Source organism: Passer domesticus, chromosome Z (genome assembly GCF_036417665.1).
Source record: "Passer domesticus isolate bPasDom1 chromosome Z, bPasDom1.hap1, whole genome shotgun sequence".
NCBI lineage: Eukaryota > Metazoa > Chordata > Aves > Passeriformes > Passeridae > Passer > Passer domesticus.
The window spans coordinates 29190112-29210258 of NC_087512.1; the positions used below are offsets into that span (position 1 = coordinate 29190112).

General features: G+C 35.7%; 1 protein-coding gene across 5 annotated transcripts in view; it reads left to right on the forward strand.

Moving 5' to 3' along the window:
* Positions 1-20147, forward strand: part of RIC1 (RIC1 homolog, RAB6A GEF complex partner 1) — a 45570-nt gene that overhangs the window by 23123 nt on the left and 2300 nt on the right. The window contains exons 4-25 of one of the 5 annotated variants that reach the window (XM_064402964.1): positions 307-414; positions 1502-1644; positions 1882-2018; positions 2990-3081; positions 4147-4235; positions 5072-5216; positions 5681-5729; positions 6861-7013; positions 7302-7505; positions 8933-8971; positions 9228-9338; positions 9916-10005; positions 10643-10803; positions 11832-11970; positions 13056-13172; positions 13950-14678; positions 15001-15159; positions 15270-15403; positions 16379-16665; positions 17478-17672; positions 19450-19639; positions 19763-19951. In XM_064402964.1, the coding sequence (XP_064259034.1) occupies positions 307-414; positions 1502-1644; positions 1882-2018; positions 2990-3081; positions 4147-4235; positions 5072-5216; positions 5681-5729; positions 6861-7013; positions 7302-7505; positions 8933-8971; positions 9228-9338; positions 9916-10005; positions 10643-10803; positions 11832-11970; positions 13056-13172; positions 13950-14678; positions 15001-15159; positions 15270-15403; positions 16379-16665; positions 17478-17672; positions 19450-19639; positions 19763-19951 (3660 nt within the window). Of the gene's footprint in view, positions 1-306; positions 415-1501; positions 1645-1881; positions 2019-2989; positions 3082-4146; positions 4236-5071; positions 5217-5680; positions 5730-6860; positions 7014-7301; positions 7506-8932; positions 8972-9227; positions 9339-9915; positions 10006-10642; positions 10804-11831; positions 11971-13055; positions 13173-13949; positions 14679-15000; positions 15160-15269; positions 15404-16378; positions 16666-17477; positions 17673-19423; positions 19640-19762; positions 19952-20147 lie in introns of those variants that run through there. The other 4 variants (XM_064402967.1, XM_064402966.1, XM_064402965.1 and 1 more) reach the window with 4 other exon arrangements.

A 20147-nucleotide genomic window follows, 5' to 3' on the forward strand; every position in this document is an offset into this window, starting at 1 on the left:
AATCAGATTTTTCACTGATACATATCCATTATGTTAGGACTATTAAGGCAGGCTACAGAGTTATTGTAATGTTCATTCTCTTTTCATGGTCTTATTTTGCCTACATACTTGACTAAACTTTTAGCACCAAAATTACATCCTAGATATTCAGTGTTGGTTGTGGCACGTGACTGGTTGTGTGTGTGTGTGTATACATATATATACACATATATATGGGGAAAAAAGACTACGGGAATGTGAGTCGGCAACTCTTGCGTCTTTTGAGGGACAACCTGTTTTAATTCTAATATTTCTCTTGTATTTTAGAGGAAGCCCTCATCTGAAGGGAACCCCACATTATAAGGAAGAACAATGTGCTCCTTCATTAAATCTAGAAATGAAGAAAGTGCTGGACTTGCAAGCCTCTATCACAAGGTATGCTCATTAATTGGGTCTTGAGAATTTTTCCATATGTATCAACACTTTTTAAAAAGTGAAGGGAAAACTGGATGGAAGAAAAGGCTTCTAGTAAGTTTTTAGGCTTATTAATAGTAAGGACTACTATTAGTATTGGCAGCTAGTAAGTCTGAGGGGGTGAAAAAGTGAATTGCTATTTAAGAATTATTTATTATTTCTGTGCTTGGCTATGCTGATATTTTCAGCATATAGAAGTATGTAGTATGCTCGGTATTACTGTGTATTACCATAAATGAGTTTGTCCTTCAGTTCCAAGTGTGTATTAGAGATTTCATGGAGGTGTTGGTTTGTTAGAGCAAAACTGTAAGTAGCATTTCAGCATTTCCCCAGATGCCCACAGAGAGTCCACATTTGTCCTTTTCCTTTACCTCTTGCTTTTTTGTGGTGATCTCCTGTCCTGTAAAGAAATTTTGAATATGCTAAATAAATATGTGTGAAAAGTTGGTGAAACTTCATAGCATTGGTGGAGGTGGAAAAGTAACAAAGTGAAGTTTGGGAAGAGGCTCCTCAGGATAAATTGGGTGTTAGAAGATATGCAGTATATAATGGAAAAAGCTTTGTATGCAGGTAGATGAATAGTAGTTGTCAGGAGTTTGGAAATGTTTAAGGAAGAATTTAGAAGGAGTCTAATTTCTCTTTCATCAGTTTGTTCCAACCACAGATTAAAATGTACTGTGCATTATTTACAGCCTAGGCAGTATTGTTAATATTCTGGGATAGATGAATAGTTGGTTGTTGGCAGCAATGTCTTATGGTTAGTCAAAAGAATTGAAAAGATCTTCAGCAGTTAGTATCCAAGTTAAGCAATTACTCTTAACAATACAGACCTGTTCCTGAACAGTGTTTGCTGGAGAGAAGTTGAGGTGGATACCATATTTTGTCAGTGTGTTTCAGCGTAAGTTACATGTTTGTAACTTACGTGTAACTTTACAATGCAGTTGCTGGTATAAGAGGCAGTAATACAGTGTTTATGACATTAATTGATACTTTGTGAAATTTATTTGAGATGAAGTTTTTTTAGGGATTAACAAATATATTTTATTAGTTTGCAGTCCATGTTAGAAGATCTACTTGTGGCTACTGCTGATGGATTTCTCCATCTCATTCACTGGGATGGTATGACCAATGGGAGGAAGGCCATCAACCTATGTACAGTTCCGTTTTCTGTAGATCTGCAGTCTTCTCGAGGTAGGTTTTAGGGATTCCGTTGCTTACAATAGTTACCTCTAAGTGATATACCATCTAATATAAAATATCCTCTCTGTTATTAAGCAGAGATGGGAAAATTTTGCCATTTGTAAATGGGAATGAAATAGCCTGTTTAAATTAGCTTTTCTCCTTGAGGTAATAAGAAAACATCTTAAATGTCTGTTAGCTTGAATATTTCTGTGTTCACGTATTTTTAAATTACTCATACATTCTCAGCAGGTTCCCTTTTGGGATTTGAAGATGTTTACATCAGAGATATGGAATACTGTGCCACCCTTGATGGCTTTGCTGTTGTTTTTAATGATGGCAGAGTTGGTTTCATTACACCAATGTCAAGTAGATTCACTGCTGAGGTATGTTTCCTTTAGCATTTCTACCATGCGCAATGAATGTGTTTTCCTTGCTTTCTGCGTTTCAGTTGGCTTTCTACTTTAAATTCCGTTCAGCTACAAAGAAACTAAAATTTAACATCTGCTCAAGAGATGACATGAACAAGACTGTACTTTGTAGTATAATTTGAGCTAGATTTGTACAGGGTTGGTACCACTGGGAAGCCATAATTGATAATAGATTTAACTTGCATTTATTCATTGAAATTGTCATCATAGACTGTGTCTTATTATGTCAGACCAACAGATTTCCTGTTGGAAGTTACAAGTGGGATGACAGGAAGTGGTTTCTCCTATGGCTAAGTATCATAAGTACTGTGTCTAGGACTTGGTTCTTATCAAGTCTGTGTCTTTCTCACAGTGACAAGCATACTTCAGAATTTCTTTTACAGGAATCTTTTCCAAGTTAAGTGTTTTCTTACCTGTAATTCAGCCTAAAAACTATTTCATTTTATTGTTAGATATCTGTATCTTAATTACAGAATACTGAAAAAAATACATCTATGTCAGATTCCTTCACCCGGTTAAAACACCTGTGATCTCAGCTGTTGCAGATGGAAACTTTGCGGTTTTTCTTTCTCTCTTCATCTACCATTTAATTTTTTTTCCCCTAGGCAGTGTTAGGGACTTTTTGCCTTGCACGTATTGACTTATTTTGTTATTAAGATGACTTATTTTGTTATTAAGAGATCTTATAAACAGTTTTCTTACATACTGATAGCTTTCTGTAATTTATATTAAGAAGAATAAAACCAGTTTTGCATTTACTGGAGTTTATTTGTTTGAGCCATGTCAATTGATCTTGACATTAATAGAAATTTTGAGGTCATGAAGGTCAGCTGACAAATGCGTAATACGGTGGACATGGATAGAAGCTGACTGTTATAATAAAAGCATTATTTAATAAAAAAACTTCTGAATTCCTTTCTCTATAGCAGCTCCATGGTGTTTGGGCACAAGATGTAGTTGATGGAACTTGTGTGGCCGTGAATAACAAATACAGGCTAATGGCGTTTGGATGTGCCAAGTAAGTTTTTTAAGGCTGGTTGAGAGCAGGGGGAGATTGTTTCATTATAAAGCTGAATTAGTAGTTACTCCTTACTAAGTTGGGTTGCAAGAACTGTGAAGATGAAAATAACCAGTCTGCCTGGAGATTGCCTAATGTGATGTCAGGAAGGAAAGAGAGGTGGAAAGAAATGGTTGTTTGCTTGAACTGCAGTTGAAATTTGTTTGCTGTTCAGGTCTGGGGAAAAAAAAAAGATGGCTGGACCAGTAGCAAGGATTGGAAAGTGCTGCAATCCCAGCTAATCTCAAAGTAGGATTTTAAAGTCAGTTTTAAGTAGTTAGTCATAATAATATTGGACAAGAATCAGCACTTTGTGCTCAACTGAGAAAATGCTCTGTACAGTCATGATTTGGTCAAGAAAAATGTTGCCTGTTGGAGTAACTGTGAATATTTCTAAATTGAATGTTGCAGAAGTGCTTTTAGTTGTAGTATTTTGCATACTGCTCCTTTAAGTCCCCCCTGTATAATATTGCTTTAGCTGGCCTTAGAGTGCTTTTTATTTTATTTGATTGTATTTTACCTGGGTTTTGTTTTAGAACATTTTAAAAAAATCTGGTTTGTTTTTCATCTGTCCTTTTAAGAACTAGTATTCTTGTTTGTAGAAACAATACAGTGTGTTGGTGTTTCCTCTGAAACAGGAATAGTTACTGTAATTTACTGGTCACAGTATGCCTTAGTACATCCCTGATGAAACTTTGGCACTGAGTAAATACTGCCTTCCCTCGTGCATAGTCTGGCAGTTGGAAGCCAAAAATGTATATGGATTGTATGTACATGTATATTTTAAGAGATGAAGTTGTTTCACTGCATTGATTATTCTAGGGCTGGTGTTTTGGGTCCTCTGATGCCTTCTGGAAAGCATCTTAGAAATTTGTCTCATAAAGTTCTTTGACTATTACTTGATTCAATATTTCTGTTCTAGATAAATTTTTTATTGGTGAGAGAAGTAGTATATTTTCTTAGCATCTTGAAACTGATAAGAAATCCAAATGGTTTGTGGTCTAAAGCATGTGTAATGTCTTCCAGTGGCTCTGTGCAGGTTTATACAATAGATACCACCACTGGCGCCATGCAGTTTTCTCATAAATTGGAACTGACACCAAAACAATATCCTGGTGAGCTACTTTTATTGCTAGAATTTGCCAGCTGCTTTTAGGGCATACTATATTTTTTTATCATTGGCTAGTTAACCTCTGTTTATTTGTTTGCATAATCACTGATGTGAATAGTATTTACTCCTGTCTGTTTGTAGTAATTAACTCTTGTGTCTTTGCACTTTTAGCTGCTTGCTTTTTAATTAACTTTTGGATGTGTTTTTTATGTGAGGGTTTGGGTGGATGGTTTGTGTTTTTGTGGGGTTTTTAAACTAATTCTTAGTCTTGAAATTAATTTTCAATTACCTCAGGAAATTAGAGGTTATTGCCAAACTGATAGTGAATTAATTTGAAGCAACTGATATACAGGGTGCAGAAAAAATCCTGAGTAATGCAGCATCCTTCCTGCAGTGCAGTGTATTTTTTCATATAATATTCTGTGCTTGAGAGTAAGGAACATACTAAGTGAGTAAATTGCATCCTCAGCTGAAAATATGTGTGTCTATGGCTTTCAGGTAAAAAAACAAATCTATAAATAAGTTTTACTTTTGTTTTAAGTGCCTCTGTCATCTGAAAAAATTATTTTATTAGAATTGTGGTTCTGTGGTTGTCTTATAGCAGTGTATTTCTGGCATGTTTTCCTGTATTCTTAGTTTCTTAAGAAACCAAGCATGCATTGGAAAGAAACCATTTTTTGTTTGCTACTTATTCATTTTGAGATGGTCAGTTTGATAAATGCACCAGTTAATTGAAAAATCAGATATTTACTTCCATATATTTTTGTTTATACTTTTACAGTAAACCAGTTGAAGGACTTCCACTGTTTTCACTTACTTTTTTTGTCTACTTTTAAACAGATATTTGGAATAAAACAGGGCCCGTTAAACTAATCAGGTGGTCACCTGATAGCTGTGTTGTGATGGTGACCTGGGAATGTGGAGGTTTGTCCTTATGGAGTGTTTTTGGTGCTCAGCTTATCTGTACTTTAGGCGGTGACTTTGCGTGAGTATTTTTAATGACATTGTAAAGAGTTTATTAGAAGTCTTTGTTTTCATAATTGAAAGCTTCTAATTAGAAATTAATTCACTGAATTATCTTTTAAAAAATCTCTTTTTCCTTTATGATATCTTAGATATTAAGATGTCTTGGCAAATATTTAGGAGAGGATAATATAACGAAAAATGTATTATTTTCATTTTGTAATGGTCTTTTTGTCTAGATAATTGTCCTAGTAGCAAGCTGGAGCAAGCAAATGTTAAAACTCCCTCAGTGCCTGTATTTGAGATAATTTGTTCTAGACATATGACAGTTGCATTGCCTTTTTTGTAGTGTTATGAATCAAAGAGGCTGTACCATTTCAGATGAGATTCAGTATAGAACCATATGAAAATACGAAGACAGGAATTTAATTTATTATTCTGATGAAGTCATTTGCAAACTCAAACTTGTTCTGTTCTGTTTTTAAGGTATCAATCTGATGGTGCCAAAAAGGACCCTCTAAAAATCCGTTCCATGGTAAATATTAATGTAAAAATACTGTAATAGGATGATTCTTAATGTTTTAAATTGTTTTTAGTATAACATATTTTCAAAAAAATCAAACTGTCTTGCGTTTGCCTAATTAGTTTTCATAGTAACATGCCTTTACTACAATGTTCTATTGAAGAACAAAAGAACAGCTGATTAATTATTTTTCATGGAGTATGCATGACATGCGTTTTCTTGCCTTTGCTTTTAATAGTAAGAATGAATGAACACTTCCGCTTTTTTTTTAATTTTGGTTTTTTATCTGTTGCTATATTTCACAGTGCAGAGAGACACAGATCAACATTAATTGTAAACTCCGTTATTTCTCTAAAATTACTAGCTGGCTTTTGACAGTTAAAGTAACTTTATTCAGATTATAAATTCCAGAGAAACTTAACTGCTGTTTTTTTAATACAAACTAGTTAACATTAATTCCAATCCTGCTAGTCTGCAAAATCAATAAAGAAATAGAATAAATTAGAGTAAATTTTAAATTAGAACAAATTTCAAGCACATTCTACAAGGCCTCATACAAACCATGGTGAATTTTGTGCAGTATTTCTAAAACAATTTGGTTTATTCATCATGACATAGTTGCTATGAAGATTGACAACTCTAAGCATGCATCCCAGGTGGAGGTACATGTATGCAGTGATGGTACTTTTTTAATGTACCTCTTAAAAATCTTAAAAAATTGAAATTCTGATATAATTGAATCTGATGAGCCAGTGTAGTTTTGGAAATCAGGATTGTTTCATACCTGGCTCTGTGGACTTTTTGTTTGTTGCCCTAAGCTGTGAACCAAACAGTCTTCGTTACTTATGTGGGTGTCTTTGCACAGTTACACTTCATTTAATAATTTTTTTTTTACACAAGACAGGAAAAAATTCAAGCTAGATTCTTACAGTACCTTGTGAATTTTACTGTTTGATTCCTATAATGATACGGTTTAGAACAACAAAATGTATGGATTTTTTTCTAGGCTCATGTATATCATAAGATCAGTTAAAATAAGTTTCTGTAGTTCTTGTTTTATGAGAACATATATATGTATGTAGTGTTATATATGTATGGAGTGTTGGGCTGGGGATTTTATTGTTGTTATTCTTTTACCTTCAGACCTGGGGATCAGAAGGGTATCATCTCTGGGTTATTGACGGGAATTCTTCTTCAAACATGAAACCTGAAAGAAATGCAAATAATGAAGCTCAACAGTTTGGTATTCTGCAATTTCAGTTCATCAAGAGTGCACTCACTGTTAATCCTTGTATGGTATGTTTTTTGTTGATAAATATATCCTTGTTTTAGATCATACTTCCAGTTTTAGGTGACCTCTGAGTTGTTCTCTCAGTTTTTAAGTCTGTTCTGCCATTAGGGTTGTTTTTCTTTTTTGTCATAGAGCCTTTAAAATGATACTGTGAAAATATTGCTATGCAATATGTCATATTGTTTACTTAGAATCTCTTAATATATTGATCATGTGTTTTCCTTTGTCTTCTGTATGTGGAATTCAAAGTTGCTTTTTTTCTTTTATTTTGGTTTGGTTTGGTTTTAATACAGAGTAACCAGGAGCAAGTCCTCCTTCAAGGAGAAGATCGCTTATATTTGAACTGTGGAGATGCAGCACAGACTCAGAGTCCCAGAAATGCTTTGGCACACTCTGAACATAACCACAGCAGGGAAAGAGGCCCATTTTCAGATGGCAGTTTAGATTCTCAGGGTTTAAGCACTTTACTAGGACACCGGCATTGGCATGTTGTACAGGTAATTGATCCTTTTTGCCTATATGTACTTTGTGCTTGCAAGAGTTTGTAGGAGTAGAATATGCAGCTGATCTCCTCACTCTCTGCCTTTTCACTCTGGTATGAGATCGTTGCCTTTTTACCCCCCTTTGGGGGTTTGCCATGGTACAGATTTTTCTCATTGACAAAAGGAAAAGCAATATTGCCCCTATCAGCCTAGGAGGCTATGAGTTTGCCTCCTAGCCAATAAACAGTCTTAAAGGTCTTATGACTTCAGGAAGGAGTAGTTAATTACTTTCCTGTGCTTTAAAAGAGAGAATAAGAAACATGCAAGAAGTGATTTAGGTGTTTGTTTTCTTATTTATGCAATATGCTTTAAGACGTATTCAGCTGATGAACATAGCCTTCAGACTCCAGCTGTATTTTCAAGCATTAAAAATGGCTTCTATTTAAGCATGTAACTAGAACTTTACAATATCAGGCTTTCAAAGAGGAAATTTTTTCCAGGGTAGTAATGGGACTTCTATTTTCCCTGTAATATGAATAAAAAGATAAATATCTTTTAATCTGTAATTCTAATGTGTATTCTTTGATGCTTGAATTGGTGACACTTTATAAATAGAGATTTCTGAAAGGTCCCCAATATTTTGTTCTTCACATAGCACATGAATCAGTAGTGTTAAAAAGTATTTGACTCTAAGCATATCAGACATGTTCTAGATACTTTTGAATTTCCCTTTAGCTGGCCAGGTAGCTCTTCTGTCTTCTAAAACTGGCGTAGGAAGGAGATATCCTTGTTCTGTGGTAAAAGTAAAGCTGAAACAATTAGAATTACTGTGCAGAGCAACATACCCATGAAAGGACAGTGGCTGGGTCTCAACAGTACCTACCTGCCTTGTGTCAGATCAGAGAATGGAGTTCTAAGCTGGGTTTGTATCATCCCATGTGACATGAAGAATGCAGAATTGGGATTTGATCTGACATATTCCAGTAAAGTTCTCTCATAAGAAGGCTTTTGGATATGCTGGTGTATATTTGTGACAGGATTAGAAATTTCATCCCTATACTGAAAGTCCTGTCTGAAGACTGTATTTATCAAAACCTTTAAGTTCCTTTGAAAGATTCTTTTATAGAGGGAAGTAGCTGGGAGGAGAGATGAGCAAATTGTGACTATTAATCTGTAATATAGTATTAGTTAGTGTATATTGTTAATGTGTTTCAGTATTTTGTGTATTCAAAACAGGGTAACATTTAGGCATCAATAACTTTTGGTGTGTGGGCAATAATAGTATTTAAAAACAAATTTCCAACATTAAATACCTTTATGATAGTGTTTGGAAAAAAAACCCGCTGACATTGTCCAAATTCCTGTAGGATGTTACAATTAATTGATACTTTAATGGTAGTTGGTATAGTCATGTGGTTTTGGTTTTCTCTCTTTTTTTTTAGATTCATAGTACATATCTAGAGAGCAACTGGCCTATAAGGGTGAGTTATTTTAAGAATATGTTCACGGTTATTTAAAAAGATTGGAGGGTTGTAATTGTCCAATAGGATTGGCTGAACTCTGAAAAGGAAATAATTATTTTACATTATAGAAAGAAAACCGTGTTAGTAAAGTATGAATCATGAAGATACATTTTGAGTCTCATGTTATTGCCTTGTGGCGCCTTATTTGGATACTATATATAGTTTAAATAAGTTCCCTTCTGAGGTTCTGGTAGCTTTTATTTCTTTTTTACAGTTTTCAGCTATTGACAAGCTTGGACAGAATGTAGCTGTTGTTGGCAAGTTTGGTTTTGCACATTATTCTTTACTTACCAAAAAATGGAAGCTGTTTGGAAACATTACCCAGGTGAGAGGTTGTGGAAATTTATTCTGGTGCACAGGGAAGATTTTATTTGTTGGGATGTAAAACTTGGAGAAAATTAAAGAGTATAATTTTCAAGTAAACGGCCTGTAGACACACTTGGGATTAGGAATGCTGGTATACATGTTTCTCATAAAGTGTCTGAAACACAAATCTTGTGGTTTTGATACACTAATTTGTGTCTGAATATTAGCAGAGCATTCCAGTTTTGAGTGCATATAGTCAGACAATTCCATTTTTCTTATCTGAGAGTTCATGTGATGTAGCTTTGGATGTAAAGCTTGTAAATTCTGGCTAGAAACACATTTGAGAGAGTCCAGGGATGCCAGTAGCATAGAGAACTGTGGAACTGTATTTTGTAGAATGAGGTTTGCCCTTCACATACTACTCTTTAGTACTTCTGTTATTTTAAACATTAAAAAACTTCTTATAAATAGTCTTGCCACTATCCATTAAACTTAGAGATCATGCATGGCTTTAAGAAATTACCCATATAATGTACATATCTGTGTTGTACGTATATAAAAATACGTATGTCATCATCTTGCTTTCTTCTCTTCAGGAGCAAACTATGATGGTAACAGGTGGCTTAGCATGGTGGAATGACTTCATTGTTCTTGCATGTTATAATTTAAATGATCACCAGGAAGAGGTGAGATACTTTTCTTCAAAGTAAACATATAGTGATTAGAATGTCTAGTCTGTATGACAGTAATATTATAAGCATGAAATTTATTGTTGTATGCGTGTTCATACACTATAAACTTTGGTGGCTTTTGATTGTATTCAGAGTTTATATATTAATATATTCAGACTTTATATATTAGTATATAAGTAATATTTTGCAGAAAATTCTTGTTATGAAAAACTGTTTTCTGCTGCCTACAGAATCTACTCATTGTTCTGAAAATTTTGTGATATTTTTGCATGTTAGCATGAAGTGTGTTCTGAGATACCTGTTGACAGTGTTTTGGGACAATTTTGCAAGCTTTTAAACAATATGTATGGCCAGAGGAGATTTACTTCCTCTTTTCTTTTTAAAACTGGTGAATAAAATTCCTTATGATTGTTTTACAATACTGCAGATTTGGCTGTACTGTGCTTCAACTGCTTCAGCTATAATAATAAAATGCAATGGATAAAATACTTGATGAAACAATAACTCAGCAGTGTGTCTTGGTAGAAATTCTTGACAGCCATTCCACAATAAAGAAAATAACCAGAAGTGCAGTTACTATTAGCTTGTTGGTAAACAGAACGTGTATTAAAATTACTCCTTTTCATTGCAGCTGAGAATCTACCTGCGAACGTCTAACCTTGACAACGCGTTTGCTCACATCACCAAAGTGCAAGCAAACACGTTACTACTGAGTGTCTTCCGGGACATTGTGATATTGTTCAGAGCAGATTGTTCCATTTGCCTTTACAGTATTGAGAGAAGGTCTGAGGGGTGAGTGTCACTATTTGAATGCTTTTGCAGTAAGGTACCTGTAGATCTGCTCTCAGTCTGAGTAAATTCCTACAATAATACTAAGGTGTTTGAAAGCTGGTGGAGTCAGATTTTTAAAGTACGGAGTGATGTTATCTCTACGCGCAAGTTCATGAGTGTTCTCACTTGCATGCATGCTGATAGGCACATGCAAGGTAGAGGTAGGTAGTGCCTGATGTGTGCACATTTCCAGCTGTCTGAACAAACATGTTCTAAATTATAGGAATTTGAAAACTGAATCCAAATAGGACAAAAAGGGACTAAAACACACTTATGTATTTGAATATTTTAAAATAAAAATGTGTTTCTAACATTAGAAGCAATAATTAGTGAACGGAAGGTGGCAGCCAGCTTGCAAAGATGAAGAGAGAAAAGATTTGATCTTGGTGGGGTGTTGAGGAATTGTTTTAGTGCAAGAGAAGCAGCAAAATAAAATATGCCACGTGCTTTCAGACAGTTAAGATTAGTGAATCTAAGGAGGAGATAAAGATACAGGGACTGGGGTGGGGGTGCGGGGTTGGTTAAAGGGCCTGTATAGGTGATTTTTCTTACAGTTATGCTATCTTCTTTTTAGCAAGAAGGGACCTTTTTGTGTTAGAAAAAAGCAAGTTGTTGATGAACTTCAGAGAAAAATATTTTCAATGCTTTTAAAAAAAGCTCCCAACAGAATCCAAACCTGGAAACTGACTTATTGAAGGGTCACTAGAGTCATATTTGGAAGTATCTGATATTGTCTTCTACCCATGCATAGCTGTATTTCCCAAAGTATTGAGATCAGTAACCCAGTTTAGATTTGTTTGGTAACTTTATATAGAGTAGATATGTGGGCATTTCTACTGATTCCTGATTAAAGGAATGTCATTTGTTCCACAGAGTAAATTGTTTGTGAAGGGTAAGTTGCTTATTTTTGTTAGGTTTACTTCAAGTAAGTAGTTATCTCATGTTACGTACTGTTGTAAAATTTCTAAATGTAGTCATTTTCCTTTCAGTCTTAATCCTACTGCCAGTATCCAAATTCTTCAAGAAGTGTCCATGTCTCGGTACATTCCTCATCCTTTTCTTGTAGTGTCTGTTACATTGACATCAGTGAGAACAGAGACTGGCATCACCTTGAAGATGCCTCAGCAGGTAACAGATCTCAAAATCTGGCAAAATTTGTGCCTGAATTTGTTAGCTTACTCCTTAAAGGTTAGCTGGCTGATAAATCAGTCACAAATCAGTGACTCTTCTATTTGGTAAAATCCAGAATGTAGTTTTTTTCTGATGTCTATTATATAGACATTTTATATGGGAATTGGGTCTGAGAGGGTGGATAGAGAAGTAAGAGTTTAGATTTTATTTCATACCTTCTCTTCTTAACTTGCAAAGTTTGAGAACAAGTCTTGGTAAATAAATTAAATTTAACTCTGTCAAGGGTGTGTTGCTCTACAATATCGTGAGATACTGTATTGTGTATTAAAAGTCAAAACCCAGAGCGATCCATGGCATTAGGAATTACCTTTCTTGCAACAACATGTCCATTACTCAAAGAATAAATAGAAAAAATGAAAAGATGGCCTATGATCTTATAAGGCATTCTATGTCAATTCTGCAACAGCCAAACAATGACATAAGATGTGAAGGTCCCTGTCTTAACTTCAGAATTTTGTCAGGGCACTGAAAGCACATGTAAAGAGAATTTGGATGTAAACAAACTTGTTGTAAACAAAAACGGAGGCTTAACTGAGCAGAATACTTTGCTTTCTTGACACATCTTACTGTAACAATTTTTCTCTAACTGCAGCTAAATAAAAGTTTAAGATGCTGTACAAGTGTGACTCAGCTCTTTTTGGCTGAGCTCTTGGGTTGTGTACCAGTATTAGTCTTTGCAGTCAGATACTGGCAATCATACTGTGATGATACTGATAAGAACACAGAGCTTTATTTTTCTTAGAATACTGGTGGATTGCCCATTTTGAGACACATGGTTGGAAAAAGTCCATATTAAACACATGGAATGAGTTTAGTGAATAAGAAACCTTCCCGTATTTACTCCTCTGCACAAGAACTGGTTCTTGATTTTTCTGAGCCCTTCTATATTGAATTCAGTTGTTAGTTATCTCTGTAAAGTGTCACATTTAATTTACATTTTTTCTGGGTTTTTAATGTGGCTATGAGTAAAATTATAATTCAAAAAGCTTAAATAATTTGCGTAATATTCTTTCTGTCCTTAGGCTTGTGAAGCTGAAAGTATTATGCTTAACTTAGCAGGACAACTTATCATGTTGCAAAGGGATCGATCTGGACCCCAGATACGAGATAAAGATAATAATCCTAATCAAAAAAAGCATGTGAGTAAATATATGTGGAGTATTGTATACGGCTTCAAAGATGTCAGTGATGGAAGAAGCTGTGCAAGAGAATGGTCCAGACATAAAGAAAATAAGACTATAAGAACGACAGTATCTATGCTTACAGACGGAATTGTTGGCTGGAAGTATATTAGCATTTGCTCATGTTTGCTAGTTATATTGAAATGAAATAGACAAGCTTTAAGAGTAAAGATACTGCCCAAAATTTTGTATGCACCAATAACAGAAAATCTCTAGTCTGCCAAGAACTGATTTGTATGTTTATGGAGCATTATCATTTTTTGTAGAGTACATTTGCAAAGTTCTTGGCAATAACAACAATAGAAATCAATTACTGACCTTTGAATTCTTCTGAGCTGATGAAAACCAGTTCTCTGTGAAACAAGCACATTGGGAGAGAATGATTTGCAAAATTCAGATAAAAATTTGTCAGTTCTAGGTTGGACGTGGAGGCTAACTGAAGAAGCAGAGAGCAGTTTTTATTTTTCACCTTTATTCTTATCTCTCTGCTTCCTGACTAAGTATTAAGGAGGTTAAAAAAAGAAAGAAATGTCGTGAGTTAATATAAGTATTAAGTCATCTTTTGTCACATGCTAGGATGCTGATAAGAGAGAAGCAAATTTGTTTCTCTTTGTTAGAAGAATTACATATTTGAAGACAGTAGTTCTTAACTGAAAAATAGAGTTCTTGTGAATAGGATAAAAATGAATAATGGATACTGATTTTTTTTTAATTTTTATTTTTAATTTTAAATAGCTGCCTTTTTGTGCTCCAGTTGTCCTAGCCCAGTCTGTTGAAAATGTATGGACTACTTGCAGGATTAACAAACAGAAACGCCACTTACTGGAGGCTCTGTGGCTCAGCTGTGGTGGGGCAGGTATGAAAGTCTGGCTTCCCCTGTTTCCCAGAGATCATCGAAAACCGCATTCCTTTCTGTCAAGACGGATCATGCTGCCTTTCCACATCAACATATACCCATTGGCTGTTTTGTTTGAAGATGCCTTGGTTCTTGGTGCTGTTAATGACACTGTGCTCTATGACTGTTTATACACTCAAACCAGTGCTAGAGAACACTTAGAGGTTCTCTTTCCTTTCTCCATTGTTGAGAGAACCTCTCAGATCTACCTCCATCACATTTTACGCCAGCTCTTGGTTAGGAACCTCGGTGAACAAGCCTTGCTTTTGGCCCACTCCTGTGCCACATTACCATACTTTCCTCATGTACTAGAACTGATGCTTCATGAAGTGCTGGAAGAAGAAGCTACCTCGCGGGAACCTATTCCCGACCCTCTCCTTCCCACTGTGGCGAAGTTCATTACAGAATTCCCCCTCTTCCTGCAGACAGTTGTTCATTGTGCTAGGAAGACAGAATATGCCCTGTGGAATTACCTTTTTGCTGCTGTTGGAAACCCAAAGGACTTATTTGAAGAGTGCTTAATGGCCCAGGACTTGGACACAGCTGCCTCTTACCTTATTATCCTACAGGTAATGGCACCAGATCTGTTGCAAAAGTACTGATATTTACTAATATTGCAGTATTTTAAAAATAAGGTCATATCAAAGTTGTGCATGTTCAACAGATCTTTAATTTAACAGTTTTCTCTCTTGATATTATGTCCAGTTATGAAGGGTGGTAAGATCATGCAGTGTAAGTAGTTAGTTTACTGTTTTAAATGGGAAAATTATAGCATGAAATTTACTGGTTTTAATCTTCGGTATACCCAATGTGAAGCAGTGTGGCTTGACTTAGTAGAACTTCTGATGCTTAGTAAAAGTAAATCACTTAATTGTGCTTTGTTGCTTGCAGAATATGGAAGTTCCAGCAGTTAGCAGACAACACGCTACTCTCCTATTTAATACTGCCTTAGAGCAGGGAAAGTGGGATCTCTGTCGTCATATGATTAGATTTCTTAAAGCCATTGGCTCTGGAGAAACAGAAACACCCCCACCTACACCAACAACTCAGGTTTGTGATGAGAAAAGTAAATACTGTGCATCAAGCCTTGTTTGATTAATCTTCATGTTGTATATCATGCTTGGTCCTTTGAGTGTATGTTTTGGTTTTCTTGCTTTTAGGAACCTAGTTCAAGTGGTGGTTTTGAATTCTTCAGGCATCGCAGCATTAGTTTATCCCAATCAGCTGAGAATCTCCATAGCAAATTTAATCTGACAAAAACACTGAGTATGCCCTCTGGCCCATCTGGAAAAAGGTAACATCCTTTCCTTCCCCATTTTATTAGGTAGAGGACTGACTTTCTTACCAGTTTAAGTTATAGAAATAAATTATATTATAGGTTTGCCATAATCTCCTTCTACATATTTTGCATTTATAATTTCACAACTTTTGTACTGTCTGTGTCTCATAACATTCTTGGGAAAATATATTCTCACACATGTAAATACATGTATGTGTTTGTAAGTAAGCACAGGCATACTTACATAGATATTGCTGATCAAAAGACTCTGAAACCACTGGATGTGGTACACATTACATGTGTAATTTAAGTAGCTAGTGAGACCATGTGCCTTATATTTAAAGGGCCTGTTTTGCTAAAGAATACATTTTGAGCAGCTCACAGTTTGCAGCATCACAGTGTACTGCTCTGCTATTGTGCACATCTTGATCTGGCACTGTGTTTCCAAGCTACAAATAGAACCTTTTATGCCTTGGGGTGAACCCCTTTAAAGCTGCTGTATACTGACTTGATATTGATAGATATTACAGATCAGAAGTAGTATTGAACTGAAATTCATTATTATTTTTGCTTTGGCGTTTTTCCCCATCCTGATTTCTAAAACCATCCTAGTATCAATTCTGAATTAGTAATTTTTAATAGAGAGTACTGTCTTAAAGGTTTTGAAAGGAAGGGTTGTAGGCCAATACTTGACTACTTCTCTAAACTTTGCAATGTCATATGCCTTTTTTCTCTCCTACTTTACTTTTTTCTGCATTGCTAATAGTTTAATGCTCTATAAAAACTGCTGCTGTGGTAACTTAAATCCTTTATTTCACCTACTTGTTGAAGCAGTCGGATCTTTTAGAGAACATAAACAGCAAGGAATTAGGGAAACTGCTTCTGCTGTTATACGCAAAGCTCCCCTTTTACTGCTCTGGTGACTCGATGTTCTGCAGTTGTGGCCTTTGTGACTCAGCTTTCTGTGGCTGTTCTGTGCTGTGTGTGTAGGTGGAGTAAAGACAGTGACTGTGCAGAGAACATGTACATTGACATGATGCTCTGGCGACATGCTCGGCGTCTGCTGGAGGAAATCAAGCTGAAAGACCTTGGCTGCTTTGCTGCACAGTTGGGCTTTGAGCTGATCGGCTGGTTGTGCAAGGAGCGTGCTAGAGCTGCCCGTGTGGAGGATTTTGTGTGTGCTTTGAAAAAGCTACACAAGGATTTCCTCTGGCCATTTCCAGTTATACCAGCTTCATCCATTAATTCACCTTTCAAGAATGGAAAGTACAAGACAGGTACAGTAACATCTGAGTTTGATAGATTTCAAACTCAGATTTCCTTCCTGCAATGCTACACCTGTGAATCTCAGTCTGTTCTGCCTCTGTTTAGCCAAGATAAGAACAGGCTAAGGCTTGCCACCTGCACAGCTTTATCACACAGAGTGTTTTTGAAGAGATTCTGTTTCACATAGACAGTATCTCTTGTGTGATTACCTTTTCTGTTGAAATCTCCTGCTTTCTAAGGTGTACTGAATTGGATATCAGTGTAGATGTTGAACTCAACATGGAAATTGCTTCAGTGTAAATTCTGCTGCAGAAAATCACTAAAATCAATATTTTTTTGTAGTCTCTAGATGAGCTTTGATTAACTTTTTCAAACTTTAAGAACATTACTATTTAATTTTTAAATTTACATTGTTAGATGATAAGAACTTTAAAGACTTCCATAAACCTCCTTATTGTTACTGATCTCTTAGTTCACTACCTTACCTCCTTAACAGCAAAGTTGACGTTTACTGCCTTATCTCCATTATGGCACGGTCAACATTGCTGCCAAATCTTCCTCTTTTTAGTAGCAGCATCATTATTTACTTCTGTTGATGCTAACACTTTATTACATCATACTTCTTTTATGCCAGTGCTCTCATAAAAAGCTGCTCAGAAATTCCTGAAATGCCTAAACTTGCTGCATTCCTTTGCATTTCATTGGTCCACTGAATATTGACTTAGATGCAAGTTTTAGCTTTCTGAAATGCCTGGAGAGAACTGTCTAAATTTCCTCCTGGATACTTACATGATTTTTCTATGGTGTGTTTTGATTTTTTTAGCTGTGGGGGAGCAACTACTAAAATCTCAGTCTACAGACACTTTTGTGAACATGGAAATGGACACAGGGATTTCAAACACACCTCGCAGTCGCAGCTGGCTTGGTACTATCAGCTCTTCTCAGAGAGAGATTGACACTGTTTCATCCCATGGACCACACATGCAAGATGCATTCCTTTCTCCTTTGCTAAGTAAAGGTTAGTCACTCTTCCTTCTATCTGCTCATTGAAAGAATGTGATGTGTGTGCTTATATTTTGATACTTGTGTGTCACTGCTGTATTGTTGCAACAATATCAACTACTGATGAGAAAAATTCAGGAAAAAAAAGGACTTACTGAAATGGGAACTGAATTTTTTACAACAGAAAGGTAAAGCCCACGTTGTACATCTCTAAGTACATTAATTTGAATATGAAATAGATATTTGCTGGAGTTTCTATCTGTGGTGATAACTTGAAGTTCACTATTTTTTCAATCTGGATAGGAAGAGTGTGCTATGTTGTGGCTTTTTGTTTCTTTGTCTCTTGCATAGATTAGCCTCTTGCAGAGGTTGGAACAGCTCTAATTGCATGAACTTTGTACTTTTGGGTTTCTTAGGAATGATACTAGATATATTACTTAATGAGGAAGTTGAGGAAATTAGAGATCCATATAGCTGGGTTTTTTTTTTCTTATGGCTTTATGTAAATTGCTTTTTGAAAGCTGCAATGTATGATGAACTTACTAAAATAGAAAGAGAAATTGTACTTTGTATGTATTTTTTCTGAACACAGAAGGAGATGGGAAAAGTTTGTCAGACCATTCTAGACATTTTAAAATTTTGTATACTTCCTCTTGTCCTTGAGCATAGAGCAACGTTTTCAACAATATCTAAATAATGTGATTTCCACTCCATTAGGGCAAAGATCTAAGTACCTAGTGTGTGCTACAATTTCTTAATTTTTACAACTGTAGAGTCTTCTGTGAGATTCAGAGCATTAGGAGATCCTCTCTGTCTGCTTAAGCACAGTCTCATTTTATTTTCACTCCTGTTTCTCTTGTTTTTTTAAATCTGGAGACTGCAAGAGAATAGGTATCTCTTTTCATTGCACTGATTTTATTGCTGCCTGCCACTACTGCTCCTTCTTTAAACAAGTATATGTGGGGTTTTTTTTCTGAGCTGGATGAAGACCTTTGAGTTCAATGGACTTTGCTATGCATTTTGAAGCAGTTTATTTCTAAAGAAACTAAATTAATAGCCTTCAAAACATTGCAAGCTGAATTCTAATAAAAATTTCACAAGTTACTAATCCAGCACTGGTATTTATTGGCAAGAAGATAATAAGGTAACTTTCTGACTTCCTAAACATTTTCCAAGAAAATATGCATCTGCTTTAATATGGAAATAGTTCTCAAGAGTAGGTGCCTTCGTGACTCACCACTGTAAGGGTTTTTGCTTTATTGTTACTGTTCCTTTGAAAATTCTGTTACTGCATGTGCTCTTCATGTTTTTACTGGAAATGCTTCTTTTTGTAATTTGTGCTGGTAAACATTTACATTAAAAAGCATTCAAAACCTTCATGGTTTTGTGTGAAGAAAATAATTTTATATTGAAACTTCATTTTAACAAAATTTAAAGTTAAATAAGTAGAATTTTAGACAGACTTAACCCTTCCTAGGCTTAATTCTAGGACTATAGTATGCAAGGTGCTGTATTGGTGCTTTTATGACAATTGCCAACACATACCTAGGATGCCTTACTGATAATAATTCTTCTGAATTATTTTTACTGGATAGAAAAACTATTGCATTCCTGCAACATTAGTTCTACCATCCAGCGTGACAAGAAGAATGCTGAAGCGGGATGGACAATATCCCTGAAGTAACTGTGATGAACCATAAAGCATTACTGTTTGTCAGTTTTTTTAGGAAGTAGTTCAGAAATTCTGAGTCTTACTAAAGTAAGTAGTTTCTTTTTTCCCTTATGTTTCTGAGTGTTTTTGATAGGTGACGAATGCAGCATTGGTTCAGCAACAGACCTGACTGAAACAAGTTCTATGGTGGATGGAGACTGGACCATGGTGGATGAAAACTTTTCCAGTCTAAGTTTAACTCAGTCAGAGCTTGAGCAGCTGTCTCTAGAGCTGGCCAGTAAAGGGCCGCACAAGTCACAGGTGCAGCTGCGGTAAGTAATGACACCTTTGAGAATCGCTGGCATGCAGCATTTGGAGAAAGAAACAATCTACACTATCACACTACAATTTTTGTCTTGGGAGTAGAAAAATAAACAGCCTTTCTTTCCATATAGATATTTGCTACATATCTTCATGGAAGCAGGATGTCTGGATTGGTGTGTTGTCATAGGCCTTATTCTCAGAGAATCTTCAGTTATCAACCAGGTTTTTAGTATCATGCAGTCCTCTGATACTGATGGAGAAATCTGTCAGAACATCAAGACTGGCCTAGATGCTGTTGACAAGTGGGCTTCTACGGATTGGTGAGTGTTACTTTCTACCTTCATTTTCATTTGAGCCATAGATATTTTGTTACATAAAAAGTAGCTTTGAGTAATTACCTTAGCCTTGGCTGCAACCTCACTTCAGAGAGTTGTAATCAGACTGGGAAAAAAACCCCAAAACACAAACCAAACCGAAACCAACCCAGAGCAACCAGTTTTCCAATTCGTTTGATCA